Consider the following 20,992-nt stretch of genomic DNA (forward strand, 5'->3'; position numbering starts at 1 on the left):
GCCTCTGTTCTTGACACCCTTCCAAATACAGGTGACTTACACATACAAAGTCATGATCTCTAAATGGATGATTGCACTTACAGTCTTAACAGACATTAAATACATGTGTGCACATGAAGCCATCTACCTTTTGCATTTCCACTTGCTATCCAAATGCTCTGACTGTCCACATCGTCCATTTGTTTTGAGGTGTAGGAGTTATATTTTAACTTCCTGATTGATTTCTCCTTGAATATAAACCTGAATAGAGAGGTAGAGAGATAGAGAGGATCAGCAATTTGAAAAGAAGCATTGCATTTCACCAGGATGTCTATGAAATGGATTTCAGTTCTGCTGCTGCTACTGCAGAGTTCTTACTTGAGCCCTGGGAATGCTGGAAAGGTGCTGGTGTGGCCCACAGAATACAGCCACTGGATCAATATGAAGACAATCCTGGAAGAACTTGTCCAGAGAGGTCATGAAGTGACTGTTCTGACGTCTTCAGCTTCCATTCTTGTTGATCCCAACAAACCATCGGCTATTAAATTTGAGATTTATCCTACATCTTTAAGAAAACATGATTTTGAGGGTTTTTTCACAAAAGTAATTGACAAATGGATATATAAACTGTCAAAATACACATTTTGGACATACTTTTCACTAATGCAAGAAATCTTTGGGGAATTTTCTGATTGTATGGAAAAGCTCTGTAAAGATGCAGTTTTGAACAAGAAACTTACAACAAAACTACAAGAATCAAAGTTTGATGTTGTTCTCGCAGATGCCGTTGGGCCCTGTGGTGAGCTGCTGGCTGAGATATTGAAAATACCTCTAGTGTACAGTCTCCGCTTCCTCCCAGGCTATAAAACTGAAAAACGTAGTGGAGGACTTCCATTCCCTCCGTCGTACGTACCAGTTGTTCTGTCAGAATTAAGTGATCAAATGACATTCTTGGAGAGGGTAAAAAATATGATGTATTTGCTTTATTTTGACTTTTGGTTCCAAACAGTTAAGGAAGCAAATTGGGATCAGTTCTACAGTGAAGTGCTAGGTAAGTCATGTTTTTAGTTGGTAGCTTGAACTCTTAACTTTTTTACTGCCTTGGAAGGTAAGTTTGTATAAAGTCAGAGGAATGTGTCTTTTACTAGTGAAATGTTGAAATAAAAATACAAAATAATCTCTCAAACACATAAATATTATGGAAATGCTTAAATTATAGGGTCAGTTAGAATGCTGTGGTTCATTACTAGTACAGGACACTCCAGGAAATCATAAAGCAAAAGTTAAAGCACTGAGGAGTTCGTTAAGCAATCACATATCCCATTCTTGTTTATTTGTTTGTTTGTAATAGGCTTTATTTCATAGAGAAGTTTCAAGTCTACAGCAATGTTGAGTAGACATTTTCCATACACACCTTGTCCCCTCACATGCATTGGCTTCCCTATTACCAATATCCCCTCCCAGAGAAGTATATTTATTACAACTGATGAAACTATATTGACACACCATTGTTATCCAAAGTCCACATTTCATATTAGGATTCTTTCTTCTATGTTGAGTTGTACATTCTGTAAATTTGGACAAAGTTGTAATGTCATGTGTCCACCATGATAATATCATTCAATGCAGCTTCACTACCCTAAAAATTCTTTGTGCTCTACTTATTCCTCTTACACATCAATTTTACTATAATTCTTTTCATCTTCAATAAAAGTCAGAAATTTCACTAAATGTCTTGATCAAAGCAGATATGGAAATTGAGGAGTTACTTTTTTTTTTTTCGAGGAAGATTAGCTCTGAGCTAACATCTGCTGCCAATGCTCCTCTTTTTCCTGAGGAAGACTGGCCCTGAGGTAGCATTCGTGCCCATCTTCCTCTACTTTATATGAGGGATGCCTGCCACAGCATGGCTTGCCGAGCGGTGCCATGTCCGCACCCGAGATCCGAACCAGCAAACCCCAGGCCGCCAAAGCAGAACATGCACATTTAACCACTACGCCACTGGGCGGGCCCCCGAGGAGCTACATATTTTTAACATAGCTGTCTATAGAGCATTGAGGAAATTGTTTCCTCTTGTATAGTTTAAATTCATTTAAAAGGTAAACTATTTTGCCATATTACCTGAAGTATTACTTCACAGTTGAGATATGTACTGACTCTATCTTAGATTCAGGAACCTAATTCAAAGTTTATAATGATTACACATTCCTTCTAAATAGTTACAAATCATCTGTTTTAAAGGCCTATAATTTTGTGAAAAGGTAGAGATACAAATTAGTAGCCTATATTTTTTTAAATAATGTCTCTCTCTTAAAGAAAAAAGCCTAAATTAAGGGTGAGCACATCTATTTCCATACTGCGTGAAAACTTTCCAGCTGTTTTTTTCACAGACACATTTAATACACATATATCGTTAAGCTCCTACCGTGAACCAAATGGAGGAGCAGCCATACTCTCAAAAACCACACAGTTTACCTGGAAGATCTAGGATCAAGGGACTAGCTTGCTAAATTGTTGACTCTAGACTGAGCTCTCTAGGGAAAGGAGTTTCCGTGGGTATGGTAGGGTGAATGGAGCTGTTAAAATCACTGTTTACATTTGCGTTTGTTATTTTTGCAGCTTTACAGAGTAGACAGGTGCAGGCTGACTTCTTCAGTGGCTTAGGTTTAATAGGCGTTTACGATTGTGAATGCACTGATGTGATGTTAGAAATGAAATTCTCTTACACTTTCTCATATGTATATAAACAACATATGTATACATGTTTTATATATGTTGTTTATATATATATATATAAGTATATATATATATATACACACACACAGACAGACACATACACACAAATACCTATTTGTACTATCAAACCACAGACACTTTTAAACATCTTTGGCTATGTCATTCCAAGCTTCTTTCTGGAAATTACCTCGAATATTCACATTACAAGGTTGTCATTTCTTCTACTTTTGTTTGTTTCTTTTCAATTCAGGAAGACCCACTACATTATCTGAGTTAATGGGGAAGGCTGAAATCTGGCTCATTCGAACCTATTGGGATTTTGAATTTCCTCGTCCACTCTTACCTCATTTTGAATTTGTTGGAGGACTCCACTGCAAACCTGCTAAACCCCTGCCTAAGGTGACCTATTACTGTTTGTTTTGCTTTGTTTACTTTTCATTTTCAATAGAAATGATTCTCTGTCTCTTATTTAGAATGTTTGATTACAGTGAGAGATATGGGAAGCGGGGTAAAGTGAGCTGCCAATTAGAAACTCATATATTTCAATACCATTGCAAGAATCTGAATTTAATATCATTGCAGAATAAAGTATTATAGCTGGAAGACTTTGGAAATAGGATCAGTTAAATTAAGGCCTCATTATTCAACACATAAGAAAGTATCAGTCACTCATTCAAAGAATATTCTTAAACTGACCAGCATTGTCCAGAGATAAGTGCTGGATATGCAGAGAAGCAGTGTAGACACAATTTTCCCCCATACACACCTAACATTCTACTTGGAAAGATAGGATATAAGCACGTTATAAAAACTATGTGGGGCCGGCCTGGTGGTGCAGCAGTTAAATTCAGAAGTTCCACTTCGTTGCCCTGGCTTTCACCAGTTCGGATCCTGGGTACAGATTTGTACACTGTCAAGCCATGCTGTGGTAAGCATCCCACATATCCCACATAAAAAACATAGAGGAAGATGGGCATGGATATTAGCTCAGGGCAAGTCTTCCTCAGCAAAAAAACCACAAAGAAAACCAACTATGTGAAAAGTATTGTAATAAGGAAAGACCACAGTATGAAAGAACACCCATGGGGATCATAGAACAATAATGATTGGAATCAGAAAGTATACTCGTTATAATGGAATCGTTATATCATTATTTTCCAGGGAGAAAAAGAACAAATAATGAATTTAAAACAGAAGGTTTGAAAAGAAAATAAATATGCAGTTTTGATGACATATCCAGGAAACTATTGGCTCTTCAACATTTGTTTTTTGGTGCGAGAGTATATTTAGCAAGGAGGAATTATTCCAGTACAGAAAGTAATAAATTGATTTTAAATTGGCAAGAATGTAGGACTGCAAATCAGAATAATTCTGAAACAATTCCAGGCAAGAGGGTGACCAGCTCTCTGCTGCAGGAAGCCCTGCTGTGCCTCTCCTACTGTAGGCCAGCTACTCCCTGGAGAACTCTGGGAGGTGATGATGAGGGCCCCTCACAGCCAGTTACATAAAGCACATTCTACTAAGACATAATTTTTACAATATGATTTCAGGGCAAAAGTTATCATACATAAACAAGCCAGAAATATGGTCACTCAAATAAGTAATATACATGTACATTTCTGGGTTGTAAATAAGAATCTTAGGATTATTTCATGGAAATTCCAGACAGTAATAGTAGACTCTCTAGCCTTTGAAGAGTGATTTGGAGGTGCGGGAGGCAGCTTGGGAAATATTGGCAAAAGTTAAGGTGAGGTAGAAATTATTATAGAGATGAGAGGAAAAAAAGACGTAAAAAGTTGTAAAGTCATTCCAATCATAGCAAATATTTTCCTTCTTTTGTTTTTGTTTTTTTTTGTGTGTGTGTGTGTGTGAGGAAGATTGGCCCTGAGCTAACATCTGTTGCCAATCTTCCTCCTTTTGCTGGAGGGAAGTTGTCACTGAGCTAACATCTGTCCCCATCTTCCTCTACTTTATGTGGGATGCTGCCACAGCGTGGCTTGATGAGTGGTCCTAGGTCTGCACCCAGGATCTGAACCTGAGAATCCCAGGTTTCTGAAATGGAGTACATGAACTTAACCAATACACCACCGAGCTGGTCCTATAACAAACATTTACTTAGTGTTCCTAATCAAAGAAATAAAAATACAAATGACTAAACTGAAGTAATTCTCCAGAAAATTTGTCTGGAATAATAACAAGTGATTTAGTAACAAAATAACAAAAACAAAACAATACAAATAACAATACAAAACTATACAAAAAACAAAACAAAAACAAATAACAATAACAAAAACAAAATAACAAAAAAGAATTAAATGTGGGTGCCAGCACAGTGGTGCAGTGGTTAAGTTCACGCCCTGTGCTTTGGCGGCCCAAGGTTCTCAGGTTCGGATCCCAGGAATGGACCTAGCCCCACTCGTCACACCACACTGTGGTGGAATCTCACATAAAATGGAGGAAGATTGGCACAGATGTTAGCTCCTTGACAACAATCTTCCTCAAGCAAAAAGGGGAATATTGGCATCAGATGTTAGCTCAGGGCAAAGCTTCCTCACAAAAAAAAAAAAACAAAAAACAAAAAAAAAGAATTAAAGGTGAGTTAAGATCCTGCTGTGTGGCCTCATTCAAAGAATCTACATTAGTAATTAATAACAACGTAAATGAAGAGTCTAGGTATATAACACTGACTAAGAGCAGCTCCTCCACACTACTGTGTATTGACTCTATTTCATTTCTTGCTTACACACACACACAAATATATAATAAAGGAAATCAATCTCATATCAATTGTATCATTCCAAAGGAACAGGGATTAGATTTGTTATAAACAGCCAGTGAAAAAAAAAGAACGGTGGTTCCTCAAAAAATTAAAAATAGAATTACCAGAAGGTCCAGTAATTCTACTTCTGGGTATTTATCCAAAATAGTTGACAATAGGATCTCAATGAGATAAATGCACACGCATCTTCATAGCAGCACTATTCACAAGAGCCAGAACATGGAAACAACCCAACTGTCAATTGACAGATGAATCATCAATAAACAAAATGTGGTATTTACACACATGGAAATATTACTCAGCTTTAAAACTGAAGGAAATTCTAACACATGCTGCAACATGGCTGAGCCATAAGGACATCTTGCTAAGTGAAATGGGCCACTCGTGAAAAGACAGATACTGTATGATTCCACTTATATGAGGTATCTAGACTAGTCAAATTCATAGAAACAGAAAGTAGAATGACAGTTACCAGGGACTGGTGAAGGGGAAAATGGAGAATTATTGTATATTGAGTATACTTTCAATTTGCAAGATGAAAAGTTGTGGAGATTGGTTGCACAACAATGAGAACGTACATACTACTGAACTGTGCACTTAGGATTGTTTAAGGTGGTAAATTTTATGTTGTATGTATTTTACCACTATTAAAAATAAACAGGCACTACTCTGATCATTCCTGATAATAGATGATTTTCTCTCCTTAGTTGTTTGTACCAACCCTTTCAACAGTGTTTGCTATGCTGTTGCTCTTTCATGATGGAGCAAATGGTTTCCTCACAGGAAATGGAAGAGCTTGCCCAGAGCTCTGGAGAAAATGGTATTGTGGTGTTTACTCTGGGGTCAATGGTCAGTAACATGACAGAAGAAAGAGCCAATGTGATTGCATCAGCCCTTGCCCAGATTCCACAAAAGGTAACATAAAGTACCTTATAGCAGACAACTGTTTAATGCATCATCTGTTAAATTTTGAAAAGGGTCTGATTACAGAAATTTCCTGCGTGAATGGTAAACTACACTGTATTATGGTAAAACCAATTTATCTCAGATATTAGTTTAAAAAAGAAAAGATACATAGCAGGTGCTAATAGTGCAGAGGATATTTTTTATTGCAAATAACTTTTGCATTAACTTTAAGATCAGAAATAAATAATTTACAAAGTGCAGTGTGAAGTTTTGTTATTACAGTGGTATTGAGGACAAGTACACATATCATCAAATTCTGCCTTGTCATTTGTTCATTCTCCTTGGAAGATTTCTGAGAGCACTGTACACACTACAGGTGTTCTCAGAAAGGAGTTAAATTTTACCAGTAACATTAAACAAGAAATGATAAAAGTCTAAAAGTCATCCTGTTTAGGTTTGCCAGGTAATCCAGGCCTCTTTTACTTCCCATAAATTTTGAATAGGCTTATTCAGTGTGCTTTTCAGGGAGCTATACAGAGAAAGGATGGCCAAGGCTCACCAAGCTGCATCCAGGTACCTATCCAGTCATAATGATTTAGAGAAAGAGAAAAACCAACCTGAAAAAGACAAACAGAAATAACTGCCCTTGTAGACTGGGTTTTGCTAAAGTCTGAAGTAGGAATATGAAAGAGAAAAGGTGTAGCTGGGTCCAGCACTTAAGGTGACTCTGTGGTTTATAAAATGTGGCCCCACAAGGACTCTGCTTCTAGGCCATCCCAATAATAACTCCTTTTGACTGAAGGAGAAGGAAATACAAAAAAAAAAAGAGTCAACTAGAAGCAAAGCTAGCTTATTCTTGTATTCATAAAATATGGTAGTAAATTATTTCTAATACATAGAACATACAAGGAGTCTGGGTATTTGTTTAGTTTCCTAACTGATACGGCTTTCTCCTTATCATCTATGCTAATTTGCTGAGAATTGAAATTACTTCAATACTCACATAGCAAATAGTTGTTACGACTGATAATTTAGAATCTAGTTCACAAGGACTGCTTGGGAATTAGAAAATATTTACCTAGTTTTGGTACTGGACTGGGAAGTGGCTTGGCTATAAGAAACCGTATTAATCAATGCTGTCCAAGTTTGGAGTGCATCCTTAAAGTGTTAATAGTCAGGTGAATAAAATTTAGCATCACCATAATTTTGATTTTTTGCAACAGCTATACTGTTATTTGTGAAGTACCAACAAGCTCCTCTTTTCAACATTTAAATAATTTTTTAAAATAGTGATAGTACTCTGGATTCATGCAAAAAAATTACTACTCAAAATTTTTCCTGGAAGTAGTGATTAATAGTTAGTAATTTAAAAGAATCTAAATCTCCTTACTAAGCAGAAATTATTTGTTATTACTAATGAATTTTTAATAATCAAAATTATTTTGTTCTCACAAATAGCTGATTACATACATTTCCCCTTTTGTAAATCAAAGGACGCAAAACTCTAATAAGATAATTAATGGAACAAGTGGATATTAATAAGCCACTTCTCCTAACACTCAAAAAGAAATCAACAGGTTAATATAAAATATGGAAGTTGAGAGCTAGTATAATAAATAGTTAAATTAGCAGATCATTTGGAATTTGCAATTTTTTGCACTAGAAATATAATGACTGCCTAATAAGATTTTATGTACTTGAACTTGTCATTGAAAACCTCATTTGTCTCATCCAAGTGTGAATCATCATGATTGCATTCACACTTGATTAAACATAAAATAAGGATATGAAAGATGAGTATTCTTATTATATCAATGCTTTAGTAGTTCTCATTACTTAGCATGTCTTCTCCACATTTCCTCGTCTGTCATAATGAACAGGTTTAACTAGATGTCTCAATCTATTTATATTCTAACATGCTATATCTCAGATGTTTGACTCATGGGATAAGGTATTTTCTTTACTCTAACAGGTGATATGGAGATTTGATGGCAAGAAACCAGATACCTTAGGGCCAAACACTCGGCTCTATAAGTGGATCCCCCAGAATGACCTTCTTGGTAAGATTCTAGAAAACAAACACTCAAATGAGAGTAACTCCAAATCAGATGATAACAGTTCACTGGGAAACAAATTTATTGAACATATACTTTCAGAAACTTCAAAAAGAAAAATTCATTTACTTATACTTATTCCCCAGTCCTAGAGGAAAGAATAAGACATAACAGTTGACATTTTATTATACACAGTCACACTCGTTAATGTCAGAATCAAAGTTTACTTATTTCATTACTTGTGACAGAGCATTTTTCAACACCTGTCTGGATTGTCACTGTGTCTCCTAATTCTGCCTTCAAATCAATCCTTTCTCCCACTATGGAGGTATATCAGATGTCACTGGCAAATATTACTTCCTCTTTTATTACCAGTGACTCTCCATTTTCCTTGAGAAAAAAACCCAAATCTCTTTCAGAAGTAATAACACATTTCATGATAAAGTGTAGCTTTTCCTTCCTCTGATTCCTGTACCACCATCAACTTCTTCCTGCCTTTACCCACTACATATCAGACGCAATGACTTTATTATTTGATTAGGAATGTATCTTTTTTTAAAGATTGGCACCTGAGCTAACAACTGTTGTCAATCTTCTTTTTTTTTCTTTCTGCTTTTCCTCCCCAAATCACCCCAGTATATAGTTGTATATTTTAGTTGTGAGTCCTTCTAGTTGTGGAAGAATATATTCTAACATATCACCGCCCCCCCTTTTTGTTCCATGCATTCATTTTTTTATCCAGCATGTTCTCTTTCAATTTTGTCCACATGGTAATCTTGTATTCATTATTCAAGTCTTAAGTAATACACCAATCTTCCACATAGCCTTCACTTACCTCTCCAGGAGACTTAGGTGCTTCTTCCTTTTAGCTCTGAAAGACAATTTAATGTACTTTCATGTGTATAATAATCTGTTATCTAGAATACAATGCCTCTTTTAGAGCCTTGTATTTCCCTACTCTCATTTTATTCTAAAACTGATAATAATTTGCTGAAATTCACCCAATCCTAGGTCATCCAAAAACCAAAGCCTTTCTAACTCATGGTGGAGCCAACGGCATCTATGAGGCGATCTACCATGGGATCCCTATGGTAGGCATTCCCTTGTTTGCGGATCAACCTGATAATATTGCTCACATGAAGACCAAGGGAGCAGCCGTTAGACTGGACTTCAACACAATGACAAGTACAGATTTGCTCAATGCATTGAAGATAGTCATTAATGACCCATTGTGAGTATCACATTTTTTTAAATAGGTAGTATTTACAGACAGGTTCTTTTGCTAATGGAGAGTATGAGTTTCACCTCATTTTTATGAAGCTAATTATGAAATTATTAACACGATTTAACCCATTAAATCTACTCTTATTTTCACCCAGACATTTATTTCCAAGCTATATTTTAACCTCATAGATTTAATGGGTAAGCACCTGGTGCAACAATTTTCTCCTCGAATAATGTAAAGTTACATAAGTAATTGTAAGAAGAACACATTTCAAAAAACATGATTGAACCAGAGAAGGAAAGAATAATGAACTAAAAGAAATATCATAAATTCTTTCAATTCAGCACCTAAAATTTCTGAAACTAAATGTTTTAGCTCTCAAAAACTGATTTTATTATCATTATTGTAATAGATTTTATAATGTGATATAATTTACATATTACAAAATTCACCTTTTAAAATTATAAAATTCAAATATATATAGTATGTTTACAGAGCTATGAAACCATCACAATAAAGTAAATTTAGGACATTTTCATCACCACAAAAAGAAGCCTAACATGACTTAGAGATGACGTCCTATTCCCCCTGCCCAAGCAACCATAATTCACCTTTCTGCCTCTATAGATTAGCTCTTCTGGACATTTCATATACAAGGAATCGTACAATATATGGCCTTTTACAGCTGACTTCTCCCAGATAGGATAATGCTTTTGACTTCCTTCCCTGTTGTAGCTTTGTATTGCTGCATAATATTCTAGGATAAGGACATACCACATTTTATTTATCCATTTATCAGTTCATGGATATTTTGATAGTAACATGTTTGGCTATTATTAACCTTGCTGTCTAAGTTTTTGGGTGAATATATATAAAAGTGTCAGTCCTTACAGTAAATCTAAACAGACTAAATCATTTAAAGATGACAATTGTCAGAATGGATTTTAAAAACTAACCATATATACTATTTACAAGACATGCTTAAATAGAAGAGTACAAAAAGATTATAAGTTCAAAGGTAGAAAAAATCCCTCTCACCAGAAATCAAAGAACGATGTATGTAGCTATACTTATGCCAGACACAGTAGACCAGAAACACCACTAAAATAAAAGATAAATACTTATAATGATAAATAGGTTAATCTTTCAAAACAATACACATTATTAATTTGTAATATCTACTAATAAATCCTCTAAATAAACAAATTAAAAGTAGACAAAAAGAAAAAGTAAAACACTCAAATCTATGGACATAATAAGCTGCTGTTAAAGACCTTTTTCTGTAATATAGAAAAAGATGACAAAATAGATAAGTACACAAAATAATTGGAGAAGAAAATTATAAAATATAACCTATTTGATAAGTATATATATATCTATATCCATATAATGATGGGAAAAAATACATTTTTTAATAGCATGGAAATGCCCTTACAGTCTGGACCAAAACTAAGACTTAGTATTTGAAAATTTTCAGATTATAAAGAGCATATTGTCTGGCCACACAAAAATTAAATTAGAAAACATCGGAAAAAAAGATGTAAAAATTCCTGTAAATTTTAAAACTTAAGCAATACATTTCAAATAATTCAGAGTCAACAAAGAAATCGTAATCATGCATGCACCTTCTCAGCAATTCTCTCTAGGGATTACACAACAGAAATGTATAATATGTAAAACAAAAGACATATACAGTAATATTTATATTAGCATTAGCAAAAATGGCCAAAATATTATTAACAATGTACATGTTCATTAATCATTACGAAGAGATAATCTGTGATATTGTCAGATGTTGAATACTATACAGCAATGCAATTCACCAATAACTGCTACATAAATGACAAAAACTAATGAGTATTACTGTATGACTCCAAATATAACCAGAAAAATTAATCTGTGATGTCAAAAGTAATGATTTGTAGAAGGGATTAGTGACTAAAAGGCATATTTTGCCAAATGCATTATATTTAGATATCTAGAAATAAAATAGAAAAAACTGAAAAAATATAGAAGAAGTACCTAGGGGTACTATTAGTATGGCCAGAAAAAGGCTCTCTGAGGTGTGACACTGAAGTCAAAGCCTCCATGAAAGGCTTGGGGGGTTTCAGGGAATGATGCTCGAGGAGAGAGACAGAAGGGACAGAAAGTGCAAAGATGTTGAGGTGGGTACACATTTGGCAGCTTCATGAAATAGTTAGAAGGCCAGTGTGCCCAGAACAGAGTGTGCATGGGACAAAGTAATATAAGAGGTTTTCAAGTGTCTGTTCAAGTAGGTCCTGTAAGCCAAAGCACAGATTTGGAATTTATCCTAAATAGCATGAGAAGCCTTATGTAAACTTAGAGCAAGGAAGTGTGGTAAACTGACATGTATTTGAAAAGAATCATTTTGGCTACTGGGTGAAAAATAAACAGTAGAGTTATGAAAAGAAGAGTCGAAGCACAGGGATGGTAAGGAGGAATTTCATCCACGATGACATAATTCCTATTTAAAATTTTTAAGAGCATCATCCTGAAATTGCATTCACAATCTGATTTATAGCTCTTAGAATGGCTTTTATCATTTCCTCCGCTAGAAAAGAATTACTTTCCCCCTTAACTTCACCTTCACTTTTTTAAATATTTGTCATCAGAAAATCCGATTTGAAAAACCAAACTACTATGAAGACCAAAATAAAAATATAGATCTTCTGCAAATAAAAATGTAGATCTTAACATTTATTTTGAATTATATATATATACCACTTCAAAAATATTACATGGGGGCCGGCTCCCTGGCCTACTGGTTAAGTTCACATGCTCCACTTTGGCAACTCGGGGTTCACTGGTTTGTATCCTGGGTGAGAACCTACACACTGCACATCAAGCCATGCTGTGGTGGCACCCCACATAGCAAAATTAGAATGACTTACAGCTAGAATATACAACTATGTACTGGGGCTTTGGTGAGAAAGAAAGCTAAAAGAAGAGGAAGATTGGCAACAGATGTTAGCTCAGAGCCAATCTTCCTGAGAAAAATAAATATATATATATATTTCATGGGAATTATATGCTTAAGCAAATTAATTTCCTTTCAAATTGCTATCTTTGTGTTTCTCCTTTAGCTATAAAGAGAATGCTATGAAATTATCAAGAATTCAACATGATCAACCAGTGAAGCCTCTAGATCGAGCAGTCTTCTGGATCGAGTTTGTCATGCGCCACAAAGGAGCCAAACACCTGCGGCCAGCCTCCTACAGTCTCACCTGGTACCAGTACCACTCTTTAGATGTGATTGGCTTCTTGCTGGCCTGTGTGGCAACTACTATATTTGTCATCACAAAATGTTGTCTGTTTTGTTGCCATAAGCTTGCTAACACAGGAAAGAAGGAAAAAAGGGAATAGTTGTATCTGAGGACTAAAGCTGGGATGCCTCATAGATGAGACTGCTCCAGTTAATTCCAGCAAGAAGTTGTGCTGTAAAGATCCCTTTCTCCTGTGACAAAACAATCTTTCACAGTTTAGCTTCTCAGATCAAAATTTATTTTCAAGAAATTTACTACCTGGTTAAGAGTTAGAAATATGTCATTCCAACAATAAAAAGAGGTGAAAAATAAAAAGAAAATAAAACTATGAGTATATTGAAATTTATTATTTTAATTCAAAAGTTACACCCAAAAAATTATAGTGCTTAACTATGTTTCAAACATTGCACATGTATACAAGAGCATAAGTAGTCTATGCAAAATATCAGTATTATTGTGCAAATACCCAAATATTTTAACTTCATGTTGGTGCAGATTTTGTAGTTTTATCTTTTGCTAAAGAAACTATTACATAGTTAGAATTGTGTAAAATGATTCACCCTTCCATTTCCTTTTGGAAGATCACTAATGCTACTTGGATTTACTGTGCGTCCAGCCTCAGCATCACTCCTTCCCTAAAGACATGGCAAATTGTCTGCCTTTATCCAGTTTAACTCCTTTCCCAGTGGAATGTATGTGGATTTAGAAATATAACAACTGTTGTCTGCTTCCTATTATACAACTGAGCTATTTAAGAAAGACTTTGGTTTCACTAGCTTTTTCTCTTTACCTCACAGAGCTTTCACAAGATTCACCTGGTTGCTTTCACTGTTATTTTGGGCTTTGAAAATGCATGTTAAGTTCCAAGTTGCAGGTTTGATAATATAGAACCTAGACTCTAAAGGAATTACTGAATTATCATTCTCTCCAAATGTATGTGTACACACACACACACACACACACATATATCCACTTCTTCAAAACAAGTCACAACGTCACTCAGTTACTCATCAATATGGTGAGCAATTCAATGTGTTCGTTGAAGGTAGTTTCAAATAATGATTCTTTTTCTATACAACCACACTAGATCAGCATGTCTCATTCCTTCTCTGTCCTCAGAAGCCTGTTGTCTCATCCCTCCCACTGACCTAATATGGAAACATTAAATCCTTTGTCATGACAAAAAAGAACGCACCATCATTTTCCTAAACCTAGGCACACTATGAGCGATCATAATCAATAACAATGCAAAGAATACAAAAATTATGTAAATTTTATGTAAAGAGGAAAATCAAACCACGGGGATGTTCAAGGCCCTTCTAAAACATATGCATCCAGGAATCACTTTAGGATCCAAGTGGTCCAAGTGAGAAAGACATACCCACCTTTATTGGTCAAGAAGAACATCATTAAAGTCTGACAACAAACATTCTCCAGCAGCAGGCATGAATTTATTTCAAAAACACATTGAAACTTTGATATTAGGGGATCTATAGGAAAAGTTCACCTCAGATCTCCATGCCACTCATCTAAATAATTGGCACACTTTTATAGAAATAATACAGTGTCATAGTAGATAATATTGTTAAGTCAAGCATATAGGCTTAATTAATTTTCCATAAATCTATCCTGTAACACGTGACAGATAAAGGTTTGTAATCATTGTCCAGTGAGAAATATTACAAAGCACAAACAGAAAGACAAACAGCTCAACATGAAATTATGTGGAGGATGTGAACAAGCAACTCACAGACCAAAAACTTGCCAATTTTTCCACAAAATTGCCACAAACGATGGCAAAAGGCGCTGATTTTAGGAAAATGTAAACAATGCCAATAAATTGTTTCCCACAGAAGATATATCAAACATAAGAATCTGAGAGGACAGAGGCCACCATTGCTTCCAGGGAGGAAGTCCTGGCGTTGCAGGCTGAAACTGCCCAGCATGAGGAAGAGCTGAGCTCCCTGAAGCAGAGGCTGGGAGCGGCTCTTCTGGTGGAGCAGGAGCCACAGCAGCTGGGTATGGTGTCAGCCTGCCCCTGAAGGCCACCCTATCCAGAGAGGAAGTTATGCACAGAGCCGGCAGCTAGTGCCCAGACAGCTGTGCCTGGCGACAGCATCCGTGCTGGTCCTGGCCTGCGTTGGGCTAGGGTCTCCACAGCTCAGTACCTGGTAGCAGCTGATATAGCCGCACTGGCCTTGTGGACCACAAGCTAGCAGAAATGAGCAACCTGGCCCGCCAAGTGCTGCATGCGGAGGCACTGGCATGGCAGCCCAAGGTGTTTGTGGCCACCACCTGACTCCGCTGCCTTGTTTCTGCCCTTGGCTGAGCGCGATACTCTCTGGCGCTCACATCACCCATGGCACCTGGACCTGGTCCACCAATGTGACTTAGCGGCTCATTGCAGGGACAGCGTGCCCATTTGCTACCTGGTTAACGATGCCTGTGTGCTGGCAGGCCTCTCATGTTGGCCAACGTCCTGCGCTTCCAGGGCCAAGTCACAGTCTACTTCTGTGACCGCCGGCCTGGCCTTCGCGGCATTTTCAAGGAACTGCCTCCAGCGGAGATGGTGAAGAGTTGCGCAGATGGCCGGGTGCTCAGTGTAGCAACTGGAGAACCACGCTGCCTGCAGAGGCTGGAAGTGCTGCTTATCGCTGCAAGTGTTGATTATCACTGCAGGGTTGGGTCCCTGTTACAGTGGCATCCTGCTGCTCTTTGATGCCACTGGAAGACATTTCTGCTGTATTCTGCTATGGAGCCACAGGCCCAACTGTCCAGCTTTTGGTAAGCAGAGCCACTGTCACTACCTGCAGTACTACAAAGCCTTCTGTGACTCCTAGCCACCAGTAAGAACTGCCTCTTGCATTTGCTGAGCCCAGAGGAGCAAGTTTTTGTCACTGTCTATAAGCAACTTCCTGATTCTGGGTCACTCCACCTGTTGCTGGACATCAGGCCTCAAGTGGCTGTGGGCATCTGTCGTTTGCCTCATGCTTTACACATCCCTTTGAAATATTTGGAAGGGAGGGATGCAGAGAACCTTAAACACTTAGGAGAGGCAATCCAGAAAGGGAAGCAGGGCACAGGAAGGGACAGCTCTCCTCATTTATATGATTTGATGTCCATATGATGACTCTCAGAAAGCCTTGAAGATTCTGCAGTCCTTGACAGCAGTCCAAGAGTTAGTCACTTTAACAGTCCAGGATGTTGTGGGGGGGCATCATGGAGCAGGCTGCCAAAAGAGATGGTACATTTCTGAAGTTATAAGCTGGCTGGTATAGTCTGACCTGAGAAAGATGTGGATTGTCATATAATGCAGGATTGGGACACAGTTTTGGTTGGGGCAGTGGGAAAAAAAAGCAGGACAGGCAAATAATCTACAGCTTAAAACACAAAAGCCTGTTACTTACATTATATAGATACCCTTTCTAGTGCTGAAAACACCAGACAGTTTTCAGAAACAGTATTTAAAGATATACTTATTTGCATTTTTTTCAATAATGTACAGAAGAACCTGGGATTCTAAAATATCTGTGAATACATGGACTTCTTTTTATAAAGAGCTTTTCTTATCTTAATCGTTGGCTGATGTAGTTATAAATGGGTTATAATACTGTTTATGAGAACTGCCTTCTGTTTTCAGCACTTGAAAGGTGCCTTGAAGTTCTCGTCAAGATGGCGCTGTGAACAGACGTTGAACTCGCCTCCTCCCATGAACACAACCAGGTTTCAACAATTTTGGGAAGAATCACCCTGGATTGAAAACTGAAAACTGGATAAAAAGAACCCCCATGACAGGGACAGTCCTGACGAAAGCAGAAGAGGCAGTGACTCTGGCCAGAGAGGAAAAGCCACCTTTGGGAACAGCAGAGCTTCTCAGCTGGCCAGGTGGGAGCCAACCTAAGGTACGCAGCCCTCCCTGGAGGAGTGAGGTCCGGAGCGGGGGCAATACTGCTATAACCATCCTTCGGACTCAGCCCAACTGAAATGGGGGTCTTACTATCTGGCTTTGCTGGCTATTAACTGCAGCAAGGACACCCTAGAAAAGGTATCGGCCCAAAGCCAAAAAGATCCGGGTCTTAAAGGACCCACACACAAACTCACGCATTGCAGCAACCTAAAATCACCGGAGAGAAGGCTGACTGTCCTTTGGTGAAACAAGACTCACCTGGTGGGCTCTGGGGGCATCTTGGTGAGAGGAGGATCCTCTCCTGAGACTGAGACATTGGTGGGGGCCGTTGTTCTGAGCTGGTCCAGGCATGCTGATAAGGACACCTGGTGGGGGCCATTGAGGTGCATCCCTTGGGCTGTAGCCCAGGCGTCTGCCACACCCACTAGAGCACAGATTTAATCCAGTTCAACCAGGGCAGGCAACCCACCCTAGGGACTGGCCCCACCTAACAGCAAGCCCTCAGGCTACTTTTCAGCCTGCATTGACTGAGTGCCTTGATCCTCTACAGGCAGGCAAGGGTGTCTGCCTCTGTAGGGCAGGGCTTGTGTGAGGACCAGGTGAACTGTGGGGGGCATTGGGACAGAGATGGGGGCCTCTGCAGTGTGGCAGTGGGGTATGCTCCAAGGGGTTGAGAAGTGTGCATGGACCAGGACTGTGTTGAAAGTGTATGTGGTCCAGAGGGGGATGAGGCTTATCAGCAGCAGAAGACTTGTGCTTCACAAATAGCCATAAAAGGGATCAGCACCACCTTCCAAAGCCTGAAACAAATGAGTGCCTCCATGCCAAGAGCTAGTCCCACTCAGCTGCACTCCTAAGAGAACTGACATCAGCCTTGTTGGCCTCAGGCCTATCACAACTGTATGCCCCTGAGCCTAGCAACCAGCTACACTGGGTAACAACCCAATTAAGAGGACACTTGCAATAAGAATGTGCTAATAGACTTTGTAGGTAACAGTGCTGAGGCCCCTCCAAACCGGATTTACAAACAGCTGGCCAGGGAAGGAAAGATCAGACTCCCTGGGTACCTGCAGCGGCAGCAACCCTGCCACAGCAGAAGAACACAAGTAGCCCACAAAGGGGTCACTCCTGGTTCTTATGATCTGGTGATGAGAGGGAAGCACACTGTTGGGCCTTATAAGGCATTTCATACACAAAGCCACTTCTCCAAGATCAGGAGACATAGCTGACTCACCTAGTACAAAGAAAATACCACAGAGAAAGAGGCATAATGAGGAGGCGAAGGAATGCTTTCCAAGCAAGGGAACACTACAAAACACCAGAAAAAGAACTAAGTGAAACAGAAACTAGTGACCTCCTTGACAAGGAATTCAAACAAAATATAATGAGGATGCTCACAGATATGCAGAGAAGAACGGATGAACACAGTGAGCACATCAGCAAAGAATTGGAAGATATAAAAAAGAACCAATCAGAAACGAAGAATACAATACTTGAAATGAGAAATTCACTAGAGGGACTCGATAGCAGAGTAGAGGAAGCAGAAGAACAGATCAGTGAGCTAGATGAAAGATTAGAGGAAATCACCCAAGCAGAACAGAAAGGAGAAAAAAGAATTAGACAGAATGAGAACAGTGTAAGGGAACTCTGGAATAATATCAAGCATGCTAACATTCGGATTATAGGGGTCCCAGAAGGAGAAGAGAGAGACAAAGGGGCAGAAAATTTATTTGTTGAAATAGTAGAGGAAAATTTTCCTCACCTGAGGAAGGAAACAGACATCCAAGTTCAGGAAGCACAGAGAGCTCCAAACAAGAGAAGCCCAAAGAGGCCCACACCAAGACATATTATAATCAAAATGTCTAAAATTAAAGACAGAGAGAATCCTAAAAGCAGCAAGAGAAAGGCCACAAGTGACATATAAAGGGAAGCCCATCAGGCTGTCAGCAGACTTCTCAGCCAAGACCCTACAGGCGAGAAGAGAATGACATGACATATTTGAAGTGCTAAAAGGAAAAAGCCTACAACCAAGAATACTCTATACATCAAGGCTGTCATTCAGAATGGAAGGAGAGACAAAGAGCTTCCCAGACAAGCAAAAATTAAAGGAGTTTACCACTAGGAAACCAGTTCCACAAGAAATGCTGAAGGGACTTATTTAAATGGGAAAGTAATGACCACAAACAGAGATAAAAGAAAAAAATTATCAAAAAGACCCAAAACAACAACAAGAAAAAAACAGGCAATAAAATCATTTGAAAGATAAAAGTATAGTAAAGGTAGCAGATCAACTACCTCTGAAGGTAGTATGAAGGTTAAAAGACAAATGTACTAAAATTACCTATTTCAATGATAAGAGGATAATGGATATACACACACTAATCAAAAGACTATGTATGATGTGAAAAACATATAATGTGGGAGGAGGGGAGTGAAAAAGTGGAGCTTTTAGACAGAGGTCAAGCTAAAGAGTCTATCTACTCAATATAGACTGTTATATGCATAGTATATTAAATAAGATCCTCATGGTAACCACAAACCAGAAACCTATAACAAGCAGGAAAAAAAGTAAGACAAAAGAAATCAAACATATTACCAAAGATATCCATCAAACCACAAGTGAAGAGAGCATGAGAAAAAGAAAGGAACTGAGAAGAACTACTAAAACACCCCCCCCAAAAAAGTGACAAAATGGCAATAAATACATATTTATCAATAGCTACTTTAAATGTCAATGGATTAAATGCTCCAATCAAATGCCATAGGGTGGGCAACTGGATAAAAAAACAAGATCCATGTATATGCTGCATACAAGAGACACACTTCAGACCTACAGACACTCACAAACTGAAAGTGAAAGGATGGAAAAAGATATTCCACGCAAATGGCAAAGAAAAGAAAGCGGGGTAGCAATGCTTATATCAGACAAAATAGACTTTAAATCAAAAACTGTAACAAGAGACAAAGACGGGCACTACATAATGATAAATGGAAAATACAACAAGAAAATATAACACTTGTAAATATCTACACACCCAACATAGGAGCACCTAAATATATAAAGCAATTATTAACAGACATAAGAGGAGAAATAGACAGTAACACAATAATAGTAGGGGACTTTAACACTCCACTTACACCAATGGATAGATCATCCAAACAGAAGATCAATAAGGAAACACTCGCCTTAAAGGACACATTAGACCAGATGGACTTAGTAGATACATACAGAACATTCCATCCAAAACCGACAGAATACACATTCTTTTCAAATGCCCATGGAACATTCTCCAGGACTGATCACATATTAGGCCACAAAACAAGTCTCAATAAATTTAAGAAGATCGAAATAATACCATGCATCTTTTCTGACCACAAAGGTATGAAACTGGAAATCAACTACAGGAAGAAAACCAGAAAAGCCACAAAAATGTGGAGCTTGAACAAAATGCTACTGAACAATGACTGGGTCAATGAAGAAATCAAAGAAGAAATCAAAAAATTCCTGGAGACAAATGAAAATGAAAACACAACATGCCAAAATCTCTGGGATACAGCAAAATCGGTTCTATGAGGGAAGTTTATAGCAATTCAGGCCTACCTCAACAAAGAAGAAAAATCCCAAATAGGCAATCTAAAAGTGCACCTATAGGTACTGGAAAAAGAACAACAAACCAAGCCCAAAATCAGCAGAAGGAAGGAAATAATAAAAATCAGAGCAGAAATAAATGAAATAGAGACTAAAACAAAATGGAAAAAATGAATGAAACCAAGAGCTGGTTCTTCGAAAAGATAAACAAAATTGACAAACCCTTAGCTAGACTCACCAAGAAAAAAAGAGAGAAGGCTCAAATAAATAAAATCAGAAACAAAAGAGGAGAGATTACAACGGACACCTCAGAAATACGAAAGATAATAAGAGAATACTATGAAAAGCTATACACCAACAAATTGGATAATCTAGAAGAAATGGATAAATTCTTAGAAACATACAACCTTCCAAAACTGGACCAAGAAGATGTAGAATATTTGAATAGACCGATCACCAGTAAGGAGATCGAAACAGCAATTAAAAACCTCCCAAAATATAAAAGTCCAGGACCAGATGGCTTCCCTGGTGAA

General features: G+C 37.9%; 2 protein-coding genes and 1 pseudogene across 4 annotated transcripts in view; all 3 read left to right on the forward strand.

Moving 5' to 3' along the window:
• Window positions 1–224: 224 nt before the first annotated feature.
• LOC100066472 (UDP-glucuronosyltransferase 2B31) lies at window positions 225–13,291 on the forward strand. 2 transcript variants are annotated; one of them, XM_001501786.4, is made up of 6 exons: window positions 225–1,030; window positions 2,966–3,114; window positions 6,278–6,409; window positions 8,373–8,460; window positions 9,466–9,685; window positions 12,784–13,291. In XM_001501786.4, exons 1-6 carry the CDS (start codon window positions 307–309, stop codon window positions 13,061–13,063), a joined length of 1,593 nt encoding a protein of 530 aa, XP_001501836.3. In that variant the 5' UTR covers window positions 225–306; the 3' UTR covers window positions 13,064–13,291. The 2 variants fall into 2 exon arrangements, with proteins under 2 accessions (XP_001501836.3, XP_014594313.1); XM_014738827.3 differs by lacking the exon at window positions 9,466–9,685 and having other exon boundaries at window positions 259–1,030.
• Window positions 13,292–13,812: 521 nt separating this feature from the next.
• LOC138915089 (adenylyltransferase and sulfurtransferase MOCS3-like) overlaps window positions 13,813–20,992 on the forward strand; it is a 32,554-nt pseudogene continuing 25,374 nt past the window's right edge.
• Window positions 16,621–20,992, forward strand: part of LOC100066444 (UDP-glucuronosyltransferase 2B31) — a 78,187-nt gene continuing 73,815 nt past the window's right edge. For both annotated transcript variants that reach the window (XM_070262387.1, XM_001501740.4), the window contains exon 1: window positions 16,621–16,865. The gene's annotated coding sequence lies outside the window, so the exon portion shown is untranslated. The remainder of the gene's footprint in view (window positions 16,866–20,992) is intronic.

Source organism: Equus caballus, chromosome 3, assembly GCF_041296265.1.
Source record: "Equus caballus isolate H_3958 breed thoroughbred chromosome 3, TB-T2T, whole genome shotgun sequence".
In the NCBI taxonomy this organism is placed as follows: domain Eukaryota; kingdom Metazoa; phylum Chordata; class Mammalia; order Perissodactyla; family Equidae; genus Equus; species Equus caballus.